This window comes from Coregonus clupeaformis, chromosome 21 (assembly GCF_020615455.1).
Source record: "Coregonus clupeaformis isolate EN_2021a chromosome 21, ASM2061545v1, whole genome shotgun sequence".
Lineage (NCBI taxonomy): Eukaryota > Metazoa > Chordata > Actinopteri > Salmoniformes > Salmonidae > Coregonus > Coregonus clupeaformis.
Genome location: NC_059212.1, coordinates 25799133 through 25812277, shown reverse-complemented (window position 1 = coordinate 25812277; position 13145 = coordinate 25799133). Strand labels below are relative to the sequence as shown.

General features: G+C 44.8%; 1 protein-coding gene across 3 annotated transcripts in view; it reads right to left on the bottom strand.

Moving 5' to 3' along the window:
- Positions 1–13145, bottom strand: part of LOC121535151 (ephrin type-B receptor 1) — a 325240-nt gene that overhangs the window by 92412 nt on the left and 219683 nt on the right. For all 3 annotated transcript variants that reach the window (XM_041841921.2, XM_041841922.2, XM_041841923.2), the window contains exon 4: positions 9218–9373. In XM_041841921.2, coding sequence (XP_041697855.2) covers positions 9218–9373 — 156 coding nt within the window. The remainder of the gene's footprint in view (positions 1–9217; positions 9374–13145) is intronic.

Sequence of the window (13145 nt, the reverse complement as noted above, 5' to 3'; positions counted from 1 at the left end):
TCTGCTCTCTCCCTCCCCTCTGTCTGTCCTTGATTGCAGGAGTGAAGTCTGGTGTGCGGGAGTCAGGGTTCCAGCTGCAGCTCATTCACCATAATCACCTCAGCCTTTAAGACCCGGTCAAACTTACCACTCATCGTCAGATCATAGTCAAGACGACCATGTTAGTCTCGCTGCCGACTCAACCTGTTTATTTTTGCTCTTTGTGTTTTGGCCTGTTCTATTTACTTTTTCTCCTGTGCCACAGATATTTGGAACCTGACTCCTGCCTCCGCTTCACTCCTGCCACCACCATCCTGCTCTCCACTACCAGACCTCTCTTTTGGACTCACCACGGACACTAGGACATTACGGTACCACACCTGCCCTGACCTGGATCTGTTACCCTCCCTGTAACCTGGACTTGCTCTTCCCCTATTATTGGAAACCTGGACTATTGAACATTTTAAATAAACCTGTTAAACCTTCTCTGGCTTGGTGTACTTGTCTGCATTTGGGTTCTAATACTGGTAAATCATAACAGTAACGAGTGGAGGACAGAGGAGCCTCTTAAAGAAGAAGTTACAGGTCTGTGAGAGCCAGAAATCTTGCTTGTTTGTAGTTGACCAAATACTTATTTTCGACCATAATTTGCAAATAAATTCATAAAAAATCCTACAATGTGATTTTCTGGAATTTTCTTCCTCAATTTGTCTGTCATAGTTGACGTGTACCTATGATGAAAATTACAGGCCTCTCTCATCTTTTTAAGTGGGAGAACTTGCACAATTGGTGGCTGACTAAATACTTTTTTTCCCCACTGTACATATGACATGTAATCACACTATCTGTTTACATGTCCATTATTCACATACTTGTGTGCGGTCTGTCTTCATGTATGTATACAACACAACAAAATGGCTGTGAGAGAAGAGATGTGATGTGTTTGGCTCGGTGCATCTCGTCTCTGGGCCCCTGTTGCTAGCTGTATAGATTTTCCTATGCAGTGACGGATGGAGAAATCCGATGTGACTGCCACTTAACCGGTGATTTGCAGGCTATTATGGCTGCCCTTGGCTGTTTTAATTTGCCATGGGATTTAATTTGTCGAGTTCATTACTTACCGAGCTCCTCGCCTGGCATTAGTTTAGCCGCACTAGTCAGCCTTGATTGTTGCTTACATCTCACACGCCACAATTAAGACGACTGCATGATCATCAAGCGTTTTGTTTACTCCTAGTAATGTGTTAGAATGGTTGGAGTGTTTGTGACAGTGGGGCGACAGTTTGTGTGGAGTGAGGTGGGGTGGGTTGGGGTAGGGTGTGTGTGTGTGTCTATGCATGCATGAGTGTGTGTCTATGTATGTAGGCATGCATGCCCAATAGTGTCACTGTCAAACTCATCCCCCCCCAGTGGCAACTAACTGATGAGGCATAGAGAATCCTGTGTAACAGGTGGATAGAAAGTAATGTATACAGCCCACATATTGTCAGGGGACCAGAAAGGCCACAACCCTTGTTTGCCCCCTGGGCTGCCTGCTGATGTCAAGAGCACTTCAGCCCCCCAAATATAAACAGCCCACCACATTGTTTACCCAGCCTGGCCCTCTAAGCCAATCCCAGTGCTTTGCTGGGCCTCCTTCACGCTGTTTGTCTTTTCAATGGGAAACAGCTCCTCAGGGACTCACTACAACTCCCTGTGTGAAAATCTGGAGCACAGACTGACTAAGGAAGAGAAAAAGAAAGGGGATTGGTACTGGCTGCTTTGTTTCAGATGGAGAACTAAACGGAGTGGCTCACACGCACATACATCTTAATTCTCCCATTGAATTCTTCTACAGCAGGTGTCACTCACAAATATTACACAATACCCATCAATTAGGTCATGTCAGAAATATCTGCACTAGAGAAACCCATCATGTCAATTACTTCACATCAATGCTTTGCTCTGGGCAGATACTATGAGACCTAAGCTTGGACTAGAGCAGCCATAGTCATTGCCTGTCTCGCGAGATGCATGTGGCTCACAGCAATAACATGAACGAATGTGTTGTGCAAATTATTTTCCTCAGTCAGCTGAATGCATCGCTTAGTTCATAGAACCATTGTTACGTGAGTAACCTTCGATATCCGCTATTAGCACCTGAGACAAACAGAGCGGTAACAGCGTTTTTTAGCGCATCTTGGAGGGAAAAAAAAACATCCAACGGATTAGCCTCTAGCTTTTGAACAGTTGGAGCTTTTAGCGACTATGACCACATTCCTGGTATGGCGGCGCGCCCAGCGAAGTTGTTTCACAAAAGTGTTTCCCTCAGAAATATTAGTGACTACCACCGCACCAGAGAGAACATGTACCACCATATCAATCACATGAAAAGTCTAATACACACACAGGGGAGCTGGTCTGCTTGAGGGACAAAAGCTAAAATATCAGAGCCTAACAAGGAGCACAGTATGTGAAAAAGATCGATAGAGAAGACTGAATGCTTGTGTGCATTGAGGTCTAAAGCACAGCACCATCTCTCTCTCGGCAGGCAGCAGTGCAGGCGGAGGGATTATCCCAGGCCAGGCAATTACACTGGCTTAGCTCTGTTGACTAGTGCATTACTGGCAGAACCAGCAGCTTACTTACTCTACCACTGCAGAAGGAGAGGAGGAGAGAAGGAGGAAGATGAGGGAAGGTGAGGAAAAGGAAAGGAAAGATGGAGAAGATGAGAGAGGGAGAGAATGACTAATTGGAGGTAAGGAGAGAAAGGAGGAAAAAGAGCAAGGAGAAAGGGGAGGAGAAGGAGCAAGATAGGAGAGAAGATGGACCAAAAAATAACATGACAAGTCGAACATGAGAAAAGGCGTGTGTGAGAGAAATTAGGAGGAGATATGGTGAAAACGAGGACAGGAGAACAGGAGAAAGGTTGAAAAGGAGAGAAAAATTGCCTGAGAAAACATATTTCTCAGCCTGTCCTTGGAGTGCAGAATGTTAGGAAGCTTATTGATTTCTTGCCTGAGGTCCAGACAGTGTGCGACAGAGATCAAGGAAGCATCCGGAAGCTTGGCCACAGTTATGAGTTGAGGTTCTCTCTCCATAAACTCAACCACGCTACTTCATTTCTCAATGTCCCTTCCTCTTCACACAGTGGAGCCACAGCACACTTCTCCCCTACCGACTCCCACCAATTAACGGCCAGGCCTGTCAGTCTTTCTCCACAACACAGAGAGAGGCCTGTGGGTCCAGGAACTGGGGAAGGCTGGGGAAAGCCTGGGGGCGGTGGAGAGAGGGGAGCGCCGTGCAGAGTGACCCCTTTCCAAAGGCCTCCAATGGTGGGCAACGTAGCCGAGGGGAGTGGGCCCCGTGCTGGGAGACAGAGGGTTTGGCGGCCCCCCTAGTCGAAGAGGAAAGGGGGAGATGGATGCTGTTTGAAGTGGAGCCTAGGCTTGGTGAGTCCCACGGGGGGTGAGGGGATGGTGAGAGAGGGCTCATTGCTACTTCATTTCTCCATTTCCCTCCCTCTTCACACAGTGAATTTCTGTAGGTGTTTCTCAATATGCATTCTACCGTGCTCCACACACTCATGCTCCAAGTTCCTTCTCTGATGACTTTCTCTTGAGTATGTTTCTATGAGGACCAGAGTGTGGAGAACACATAGAAATATACATTTGAGATGCACTTTACACTCCCGTGTTATTGCATTACCTTTGACCATTACATCCGAAAAAATATATTACATAAAGCAAACGCAAGCTTGTAACTTCATAATTGTGACTCATTTCACGAAACTAGGTGTATGTCGCACGTCACTACTTCACAGGAGTGCCATTTTTTTTATTGATCAAAATGCGTTTTTTGGCAGAAATGCCTTCTGGAACATGTGAACTTTCATGTGCCTTAATAACAAACGTGTATGCCATCTGTAAATACGAATAAAATAGTTAAATTACGAGCCTAGTTGGTTTAGCCATGGAAAAAGACAGCAACCTTCCCGCTAGCCATGATTGGCTAAGATAATGAGTGGGCTGGACATGCCGAGAGATGAGTTTGGATTGGTCTGCCATGTAGCTCGCTTCTGTCTATAATATGAGCTGGTCAGTATGTGTAGGTAATCGTTTATAACTCTTATTTTTTTTAATATATCACATAGTAGACCTGCATAGGTGTTGCTCTCCACTTTTTGGAGGACAGAATTTTGAAATCAGTGGAATTAGTGTATGATAGCTAAGGAGATGGAGAAAATTCTGCCATTTGATTGCAAATATGCAGACGGAGTCAAAAAGAGAACACACACAGAAGGCTCCGGATTACATCTTCAAACTAAGGGCAACCATGGCATCTGTGACAGAGAGGGAGAAGCGTCCATCCATTTATACGGGTAAGACAGTCTAGCTAGCTACATTTTCAGATATTACACATTTCTAATTTTGTCAGAAAGTCGTTTTCTAATTTGGACTCATACTCCGACCGTTCCGTGCTCCAATTTGCGTGCTCGGAGTACGGTAGTGTAAATATTGAGAAACACTCTGTATCTAATTTCTCCCCAACGAACTAATCAACAACAGTTCCACTGGCTCACTCCCACCAACTCCCACCAATTAATGACCTCACTCTCTCCCCCACACAGAGAGAGGCCTGTGGGCCCAGCAGGCAGGCAGGCAGCCCTGGACCAGCCCGTGGTGAGGGATCTGGGGAAAGGCTGGGGGAAGCCTGAGGGTTGGTGTGGGAGATGGGAGTGCGGTGATGTGCAAGCCCGTCCCAAAAGCCTACGATGGCAGGTAGCAGAGCCGAGGGGAGTGGGCCCCGTGCTGGGAGACAGAGATCCCCATAGATGGACGTTGTTTGAAGTGGAGCTTCGGCTCAGCGAGTCCCACGGGGGGTCAGGGGATGGTGAGATGGGGATAGTTGGGGATCCCCGCTGAGACTGTCAGGCGATGACCAATCCATCACCCTGTTAATCAGAGAGAGAGATCTGGAGCATAGTACAGTACAGGGTCTGATGCTGCTGCTGCTCCTGGTTACGCAATTACTACTAGTGTGGCTGCTGCTAGTACTAATACTCCTGCTGATGCTACTGCTGTGGCTCCTGCTGCTGCAACTACTACTGCTGCTGCTGCTACTACTACTACTACTACTACTACTACTACTACTACTACTACTACTACTACTACTACTACTACTACTACTACTACTACTACTACTACTACTACTACTATTGGTACTACTACTAGTACTACTAGTACTACTACTACTACTACTACTACTACTACTACTACTACTACTACTACTACTACTACTACTAGTACTACTAGTACTGCTGCTGCTGCTACTACTACTACTACTACTGCTACCTCTACTACTGCTGCAGCTACTACTGCTACTGCTACTGTTACTACTACTACTACTACTACTGCTGCTGCTACTACTACTACTGCTGATGCTACTACTACTACTACTGCTACTACTAGTACTAGTACTACTAGTACTGCTGCTGCTGCACCTACTACTACTACTACTACTACTACTACTACTACTACTGCTACTACTAATACTAATCCTACTGCTGCTGCTGCAACTGCTACTACTTACACTATAGCCATCGGGCGTCCGACATTACCATCAGCCGTTGAGTAAATGTTTCCTTTGAAATCAATGAAAGCTGCTTCACTTCCCGTGTTGCACTTGCGTTGCGTCACGTCCAATGGCAGCGTCCAAGCTCAAGAATTGCCAACGTTCAATTCTTGATGGCTGACGCGTGCGTTCATTTGATCTTGATTTATGATGTCAAGAAGCTACTACTATTAGCTAGCTAGTTAGATTGACTAGCTAGGTTCACAATGTAAACAAAAGCAATTTAGGTAATTAGAGAATAGAGAATAATTTAGTACAACCACTAGCAACAAATTAATATTTGATGGCTGAAGCGCGTGTTCATTCTATCTTGTGAATTGAAATAATGAGAAATAAAGTGGATTTTGGTTGCATATTGACTCGACTAGACACTGCTGGTTATTGTAATAAGATTTATGAAGTCAAGAAGCTAGCTAGCTATAATGACTAGCTACAGTAGGTTCACAATGTAAACAAAAGCAACTTAAGAAATTAGAGGATCATTAAAGCTGCAATATGTAACTTTTGGGGCAACCCAACCAAATTCACATAGAAATGTTAGTTATAGATATGTAATTCTCATTGAAAGCAATTCTAGATCACCAGCTTCAAACAGCTGAAAATACAATATTTTTGGTTATGGAAAATATATTTCACAGCGGTTTATGTGGTACAATGATTCTCTAAGCTATACTTGCTTCCTTTGTCACATAAACTGAAATTAGGCAAACTATTAGAATTTTAGTAACCAGGAAATGGCGGAGCGAATTCTGCATAGTGCATCTTTAAGTACAACGACTAGCAACAACGAGTACTTGCGAATAACTGGACCAAAGCTTTGTACTTACGCATTATCGATGAATATGGTACAGTACAGTAGGCAAAATAGAATAAAGACGCTCTTTCCCTCTGCTCCTCTCTGCTCTCAAAACAATGATCTCTGTGTAGCAGGTAGAATGTCACATTGACGCAACACTGATGGCAAAGCAACACAATGCTTATAGTCGAGCTGAAGTGTAATACTACTACTGTTACTGCTGCTGTTGCTACTACTGCTATTACTACTACTGCTACTACTACTACTTCTACTACTACTACTACTACTACTACTACTACTACTACTACTACTACTACTACTACTACTACTACTACTGTTACTACTATTATACAATGGGTGGGTCTAATCCTGAATGCTGATTGGTTAAAACCGCATTCCAGCCGGTGTCTATTCCACAAGTTACCACCAGCTAAATCTATGACGTTAAAATGCCTATTTACACTGTTCCATCTGACTGCGCAATCCACTGTCTCATCAACCCAGTCAGGCAAGTTATAAACTTGATCTCCACTATAAAAAGCATCTAGACATTATCTCACATTTCTTTTAGACTAACATTTAGTTTTCAACAGAGGAGATTTGTATAAACCTTGCTGTCTGTCTCACCGACATTCGCAACATTGTTTCAATATTCAAATTCGATCTCCTGCTGTCCCATAGTAATGAACGTGTCGGGAGTCGGGACGAGACAGAAAGGCAGACAACGTTTCTCAGCCGGTCGAAATCATGAATCAGCTGGCATCATTTTTATGGATATATACAAAAAAAATGTCAATTGAAAAAAGGTACAACAAAACACAGCTAATTTGCAGTCTTTCCAACTTCAGTTTGAAGTGATTTGGCCCTCCTGTAGCTCAGTTGGTAGAGCATGGCACTTGCAAGGGTTGTGGGTTCGATTCCCACGGGGGGCCAGTATGAAAAATGTATGCACTCATTAATTGTAAGTCGCTCTGGATAAGAGTGTCTGCTAAATTAAAAAATAAATGATTGTGTTACTGTAGCTGTGTTATTGTTGGCTAGCTCCTCTGAACAACAGTGTCCTGACGAGTGAGCACATTTTCTATGCCAGGTGAAATCGCGCCACATTAGCTCATTGTTATGGATGTATCCAAATAAATGTCACTAGAAAACAGCTTAAACAAATGTAAATGCAGCTACTTTGCTGTTATTGCTGGAACTTTTTGACGTGACTGTAAGGTAGCCGTAGTTGGCTAGCTAGCAAGCAAGGGATAAGAACGTTGCCAGCCAGTTGGCAATGGAACATTTAGAACGAATGACTGGGTCGCATCTATAGATACAGAACAAAAAGACTGAACGTCTGGGTCATGTCCATAGATACAGAACAAAAATAACGAACGACTGGGTCGCGTCTCTAGCAACCCTAGATTTGTGTCGGGACAATATCTTGTGGAAGGAAGAAATAGTACAAATAAAACATTTTCCGTGAAAATATGTCAATCATTATTTGATTATGTTGGTAACCCGTTGTATAAACGTGATAATGCCCTCGGGCCTAACAACACATGTGCCAATATATCCAACAAACACCGGCTTCTCTGGCATTATCACTTAAATAATGGCTGGAATGGGGTCATTGGAGTGGTATCAACCACATGGAAACCACGTGTTTGATGTGTTTGATACCACTCCATTGACTCCGTTCCAGCCATTGTTCTGAGCCGTTGTCCCCTCAGCAGCCTCCACTGTACTAGGTGTAGTATGGGAAAAGCAACATGCTGGGCCGAGGCAGCGTTCAGACAAGAGACTCACCAGGAGAGTGAACAGATATCATAGTGGAAAGGGTGCATTCAACAGCCTTAAGGTGGAAAAGGCTTCTCTTTGGGAGTGTTCAAAGATTCAAAGCCGAAAGCTATAGTGTTCTACAGGGAACATTCATAGAGTCAAGTTGGAGAGTGGTGCTATTCTTGAGGGATCACTGAAAAACCTGGAGAGCTACGGTGAACTTGAGGAATGTTCAGAGCCTCAAGGCAGACAAGGGTGCTGCACTTGGGGAGCATTCAAAGTCTCAAGGTGCAAATGGGTTCTATTCTTGAGGGAGCATTCAAAGCATCGATGTGGAGAGGGCTGCCTCACTTGGAGGAGCATTCAAGACTTAAAAGAGGAGCGGCATGTTGATGTTGCACTAGGGGAGCGTTCAAGGTCTCTAGGCGAAGCGAAACGCTGCAGACCAGAGGGCTGTTGACATACATACAGCTACAGTATGCTGCTACAGACACAGACAGCTCTGGTAGCACCAGCCAGACCAGAGGAACAGAACTGGACACTACACCGTGTCTCTGAGCCAATTAGCTTAGGCGCCATGAATAAATCAAGATACAATAAAAAACATTCCCAGACAAATACTGTAGCCCTAGTGCTGCTGTTGAGGAGTAATGAGGAGTATGGAGAACCATGAATAAGATCCTCCATTAGGGCCAGTGTGTGTGTGCGTGTGTGTGTGTGTGTGTGCATGCACATGTCTTTGTGTGTGTGTGTGTTTGTGTGTGTATGTGTTCGGGATTCAGTGTTCTTCTCTGCTATAATTGTGTGTCAATGGGGACTTGTGACGAGCTTAGCATATTGTTTTCATGTATTAAGATAAGTATGAGGGCATGAAAAAGCTTATTGGCTCTCCGGTGTACTCTATGTGAGGAGGCTAGTTGATGTGTCTGCTGTGTCTTATCAGTATAATGAGGACTGTGGGCTACACTACGGGAAGATGTATTCATGTACTGTACACTACAGTACTGAAGTCGTAAACAGAGTCTAACAGAGTTAGAGTAGGAACAGTACCATAAAGATACTCACTGGTGCAGGGCATGTCAGGCTGGTCCACGTCACCGCGGTAGTAGCCGTTGCGGCAGATGCAGATAGTGGCGGCCTCGGCTGCAGAGCGGCTGTTGGAGGGGCACTGCAGACACAGGCCTGGACCCTGGGTTGACTTGAATGTCCCTGGGGGGCAGGCTACAGGGTGAGAGAAGGACAAACAACATTAGACATTAAGATAATGCAAAGGATATAGGCCTAGGCCGATACATGTACACAGTACACTGCCTTGCATCCTGGCTTGACTTGAGGCACTGGCTTACATAGTGGGAGAAGGGACAAAATACATCAAAAGACACATTAGATAATGCCAAAGCTAAATAACAATTTTCTGTTTAAAGCTGGAATGGTGAAACAGCCACGTCCGTTTGCCATATTACAACAACAAAGAAGTCACTGCAAACACCGAACACTGTTTTTCCACAGTGCTAACAATTGTTTTACAATGCTGCGAGACGCTTCTCATCTCGGCAACAAAAACAGTAACAGTGGTGGGGCGTATAGTAGTGAGGCTGAAGATTAAATAGACCGACGGAGTGATCCTGATGCTATATGGATGTGTGGCTCTATTTATGTCTCTCCTCTCTCTCTCTCTCTCTCTCTCTCTCCCTCTCTCTCTCTCTCTCTCTCTCTCTCTCTCTCTCTCCCCCTCTCTCTCTCTCTCTCTCTCTCTCTCCCCCCTCTCTCTCTCTCTCCCCCCCTCTCTCTCTCCCCCTCTCTCTCTCTCTCTCTCTCTCCCCCCTCTCTCTCTCTCTCTCTCTCTCTCTCTCCCCCTCTCTCTCTCTCTCCCCTCTCTCTCTCTCTCTCTCTCTCTTCTATCTCTCTCTCTCTCTCCCCCTCTCTCTCTCTCTCTCTCTCTCTCTCTCTCTCCCTCTCTTTCGTCCCCGTCTTTCCCTTTCTTTCTCTCTCACACTGCCCTCCCTCCCTCCTTTCCTCTAACCGTCCCTTCAACCAAATCTCTCATCCCATTCCTCTGTCTTGCTTTATTATAAGTGACTACATCCAGCCCCATTGATTTCCACAGTGATAACTCCCCCTCCTTCAGCAGTAGCAGTAGCAGATTCATTCCACTATGTTCTCTAATGTAAATGGGAGGCTTTGGAACGGGGAGAGAGGAGGACAAAGATGATTGTGCCTGATATGACTGCGTCCCTAAGCTCAGGCAATAACCACATCCGTTTCGCAATCCTGCAGGAATAAAAGGATGGGGAAAAAGAGGGGTCTCTCTCCTCCAAAGAGGGGGATTTTACAGGCTATAATAACTGTGATGAATGCCTAATATTTTAGCTGGCTTCCTCATAGGGTTTAAGAGGGTAGAGTAAAGAGGTGCTACAAAAAAAAAAAAAACACAAGCTAAAACCAGGGGCCGTAGTCATGTCACATTGCAGGAAAAGGACAAACCCTACCACTACAGTACTATGTGAAACACTGCAGAAGGAGAAATGGAGAGTTACTCCCTACAGGAATGAGTGTGGAGCCATCACTCCACACCCTCTCAGAATGAACAGAATGAACAATTAGGAAAGAATGCAGATCGGAGGTACAGCACGGAGGGTGGATGAAACCTTTGGACCTTTATATCAACAACCTTTTAAGATTGAATTAAATATTTTATGCTTCATTAATATAAGAACAAGCGTCTGGTTAAATAAGCAGGTTTCACTTTTTTACGAGTCCTTCCTCCTGTTCAACTGGCATCTCTAATGGGCTGTTAGACTAGGGATATGAGAGAGGGAGGGAAAGAGGGAGAGAAGGAGAGAGAGGGAGAGAGAGAGAGCGAGAGAGAGAGAGGGGTGGAGGGGAGAGAGAGAGAGAGAGCGAGAGGGAGAGAGAGAGAGAGAGAGAGAGAGAGAGAGAGAGAGAGAGAGAGAGAGAGAGAGAGAGAGAGAGAGAGAGAGAGAGAGAGAGAGAGAGAGAGAGAGAGAGAGAGAGAGAGAGAGAGAGAGAGAGAGAGAGAGAGAGAGAGAGAGAGAGAGAGAGAGAGAGAGAGAGAGTTGCTGCATATCAAAGCTACAGTGGAAGAGAGAAACACTCCAAAAGTATCATCAGTGGTTCTATACCCCAGACAGTGAGATATAGCCCAGCTCCAACAGTGTTCCTTACAGACACACAGGAGGCTAACACACTGACCTGATGTCTGGTTACACAACACACAGCGACATATCACAACAACCACCAAGCTGTACCACCAACTAGTAGAAACACACATAGGCTGCCCACATCAACCACAAACTCCCAGTAAAACATTAGAAACATCCAATAAAGAAAGTACCAAGCAGTAAAAGACAGAAACAACCACTATCAACATATGCTCCTAACATGAGCATTACTAGCAGTTAGGTTCCAACTCGTGAAATAGGTTTCTAACCTAAAGGGTATTTTCCTGCTAAAATAAAGGTTCAATAAAATATAGTGCTGTGTAGGCTATAATTATGCTGCATTGACTTCCACACTGAGAGGTTCAATCTGGTGAATGTACTATAAACAGGAGTGTGGAAACTCATAACAATTAGACAGGCCATATGGGAATTATAAATCCCAGCTGGGCCATCCCTTTATAAACCAATAACCCTTTAAACAACAAAAGACTTCAGTGCATTTAACAGTTAAAACACAGATCCACAACCAACTAGGATGGAAAGCAGGGAAAATAATATATCGTCATCTTTTCCTGCCGATATAAAAGTGTTCATGATAGTCATAGATCCATACATGAATGGATACCACACATACATGAGCACAGACACGCACACACTCAATAAACTCATTTCACCGACCATCACGAAAGGGCCCACAAAAGTCCCAAAGTGTGTGTTTAATGAGGTGTTAACAGTGTATGTATGTGTGAGTTGCCTCAGCTCCCCTCCAGGCCTGTACTGACAGACAGACAGCAGGCTATGGCCACATAAACAGAAAGACGAGAGTAGAGGAGGAGAGGAGAGAAAGAGGAGAGAAAGACTGGAGGGGAGGCTGTGTGCTGAATTAGCTCTTCAGGTCAGCAATGCTACAGTGGTGCCCCAGGCAAATACGCATATACATACAGTACAGACTTAAACACACACACACACACACACACACACACACACACACACACACACACACACACACACACACACACACACACACACACACACACACACACACACACACACACACACACACACACACATATTCAGATCCTCACACAAATATACACACACACACAGACACACACACAAACAGATCCTCATACCCACACACACACAGACACACACAGAGACAGCACTGACCCCGTTAAATCAGATTCTACTTCCACATTTTACGCCAATTGTCTAGCGTCTGTTCAACAGGACGTGGATTAATTTCATTCTCCTCCTGGTCTACCTGCCAAGACGATGGGGTCAGCACACACGCATGCATGCACAAGCACACACTCACACTCACACACAGACAGACACAAACACACACTCACACACAGACACATACACACACATGAAAGAGAAAGACCGCCTCTGTCTGCGTCACTATGCTCTGCATCGAGCTGAGCCTTTTTCTAATCGACCTTGCATATTATGTGCTTGAAGCTACCGCATTATACCCATTAATTAACAACTAGCTGCTCTGCTGCACAGGGCTGTCAGAGAGAGAGAGAGAGAGAGAGAGAGAGAGAGGATGGGGAGACAGGGAAAGAGAAAGACAGAGTGATAGAGCAAGAGAGAGAAAGAGAGAGAGAAAGAGCGAGAGAGAGAGAAATAAAGAGAGAGAGAGAGAGAGAGAGAGAGAGAGAGAGAGAGAGAGAGAGCGAGAGAGGATAAGAGACAGTTAAAGAGAAAGAGCGAGAGAGAGAGAAATAAAGAGAGAGAGAGAGAGAGAGAGAGAGAGAAAGAGAGAGAGAGAGAAAGAGAGATAGATAGAAAGAGAGAGAGAGAGA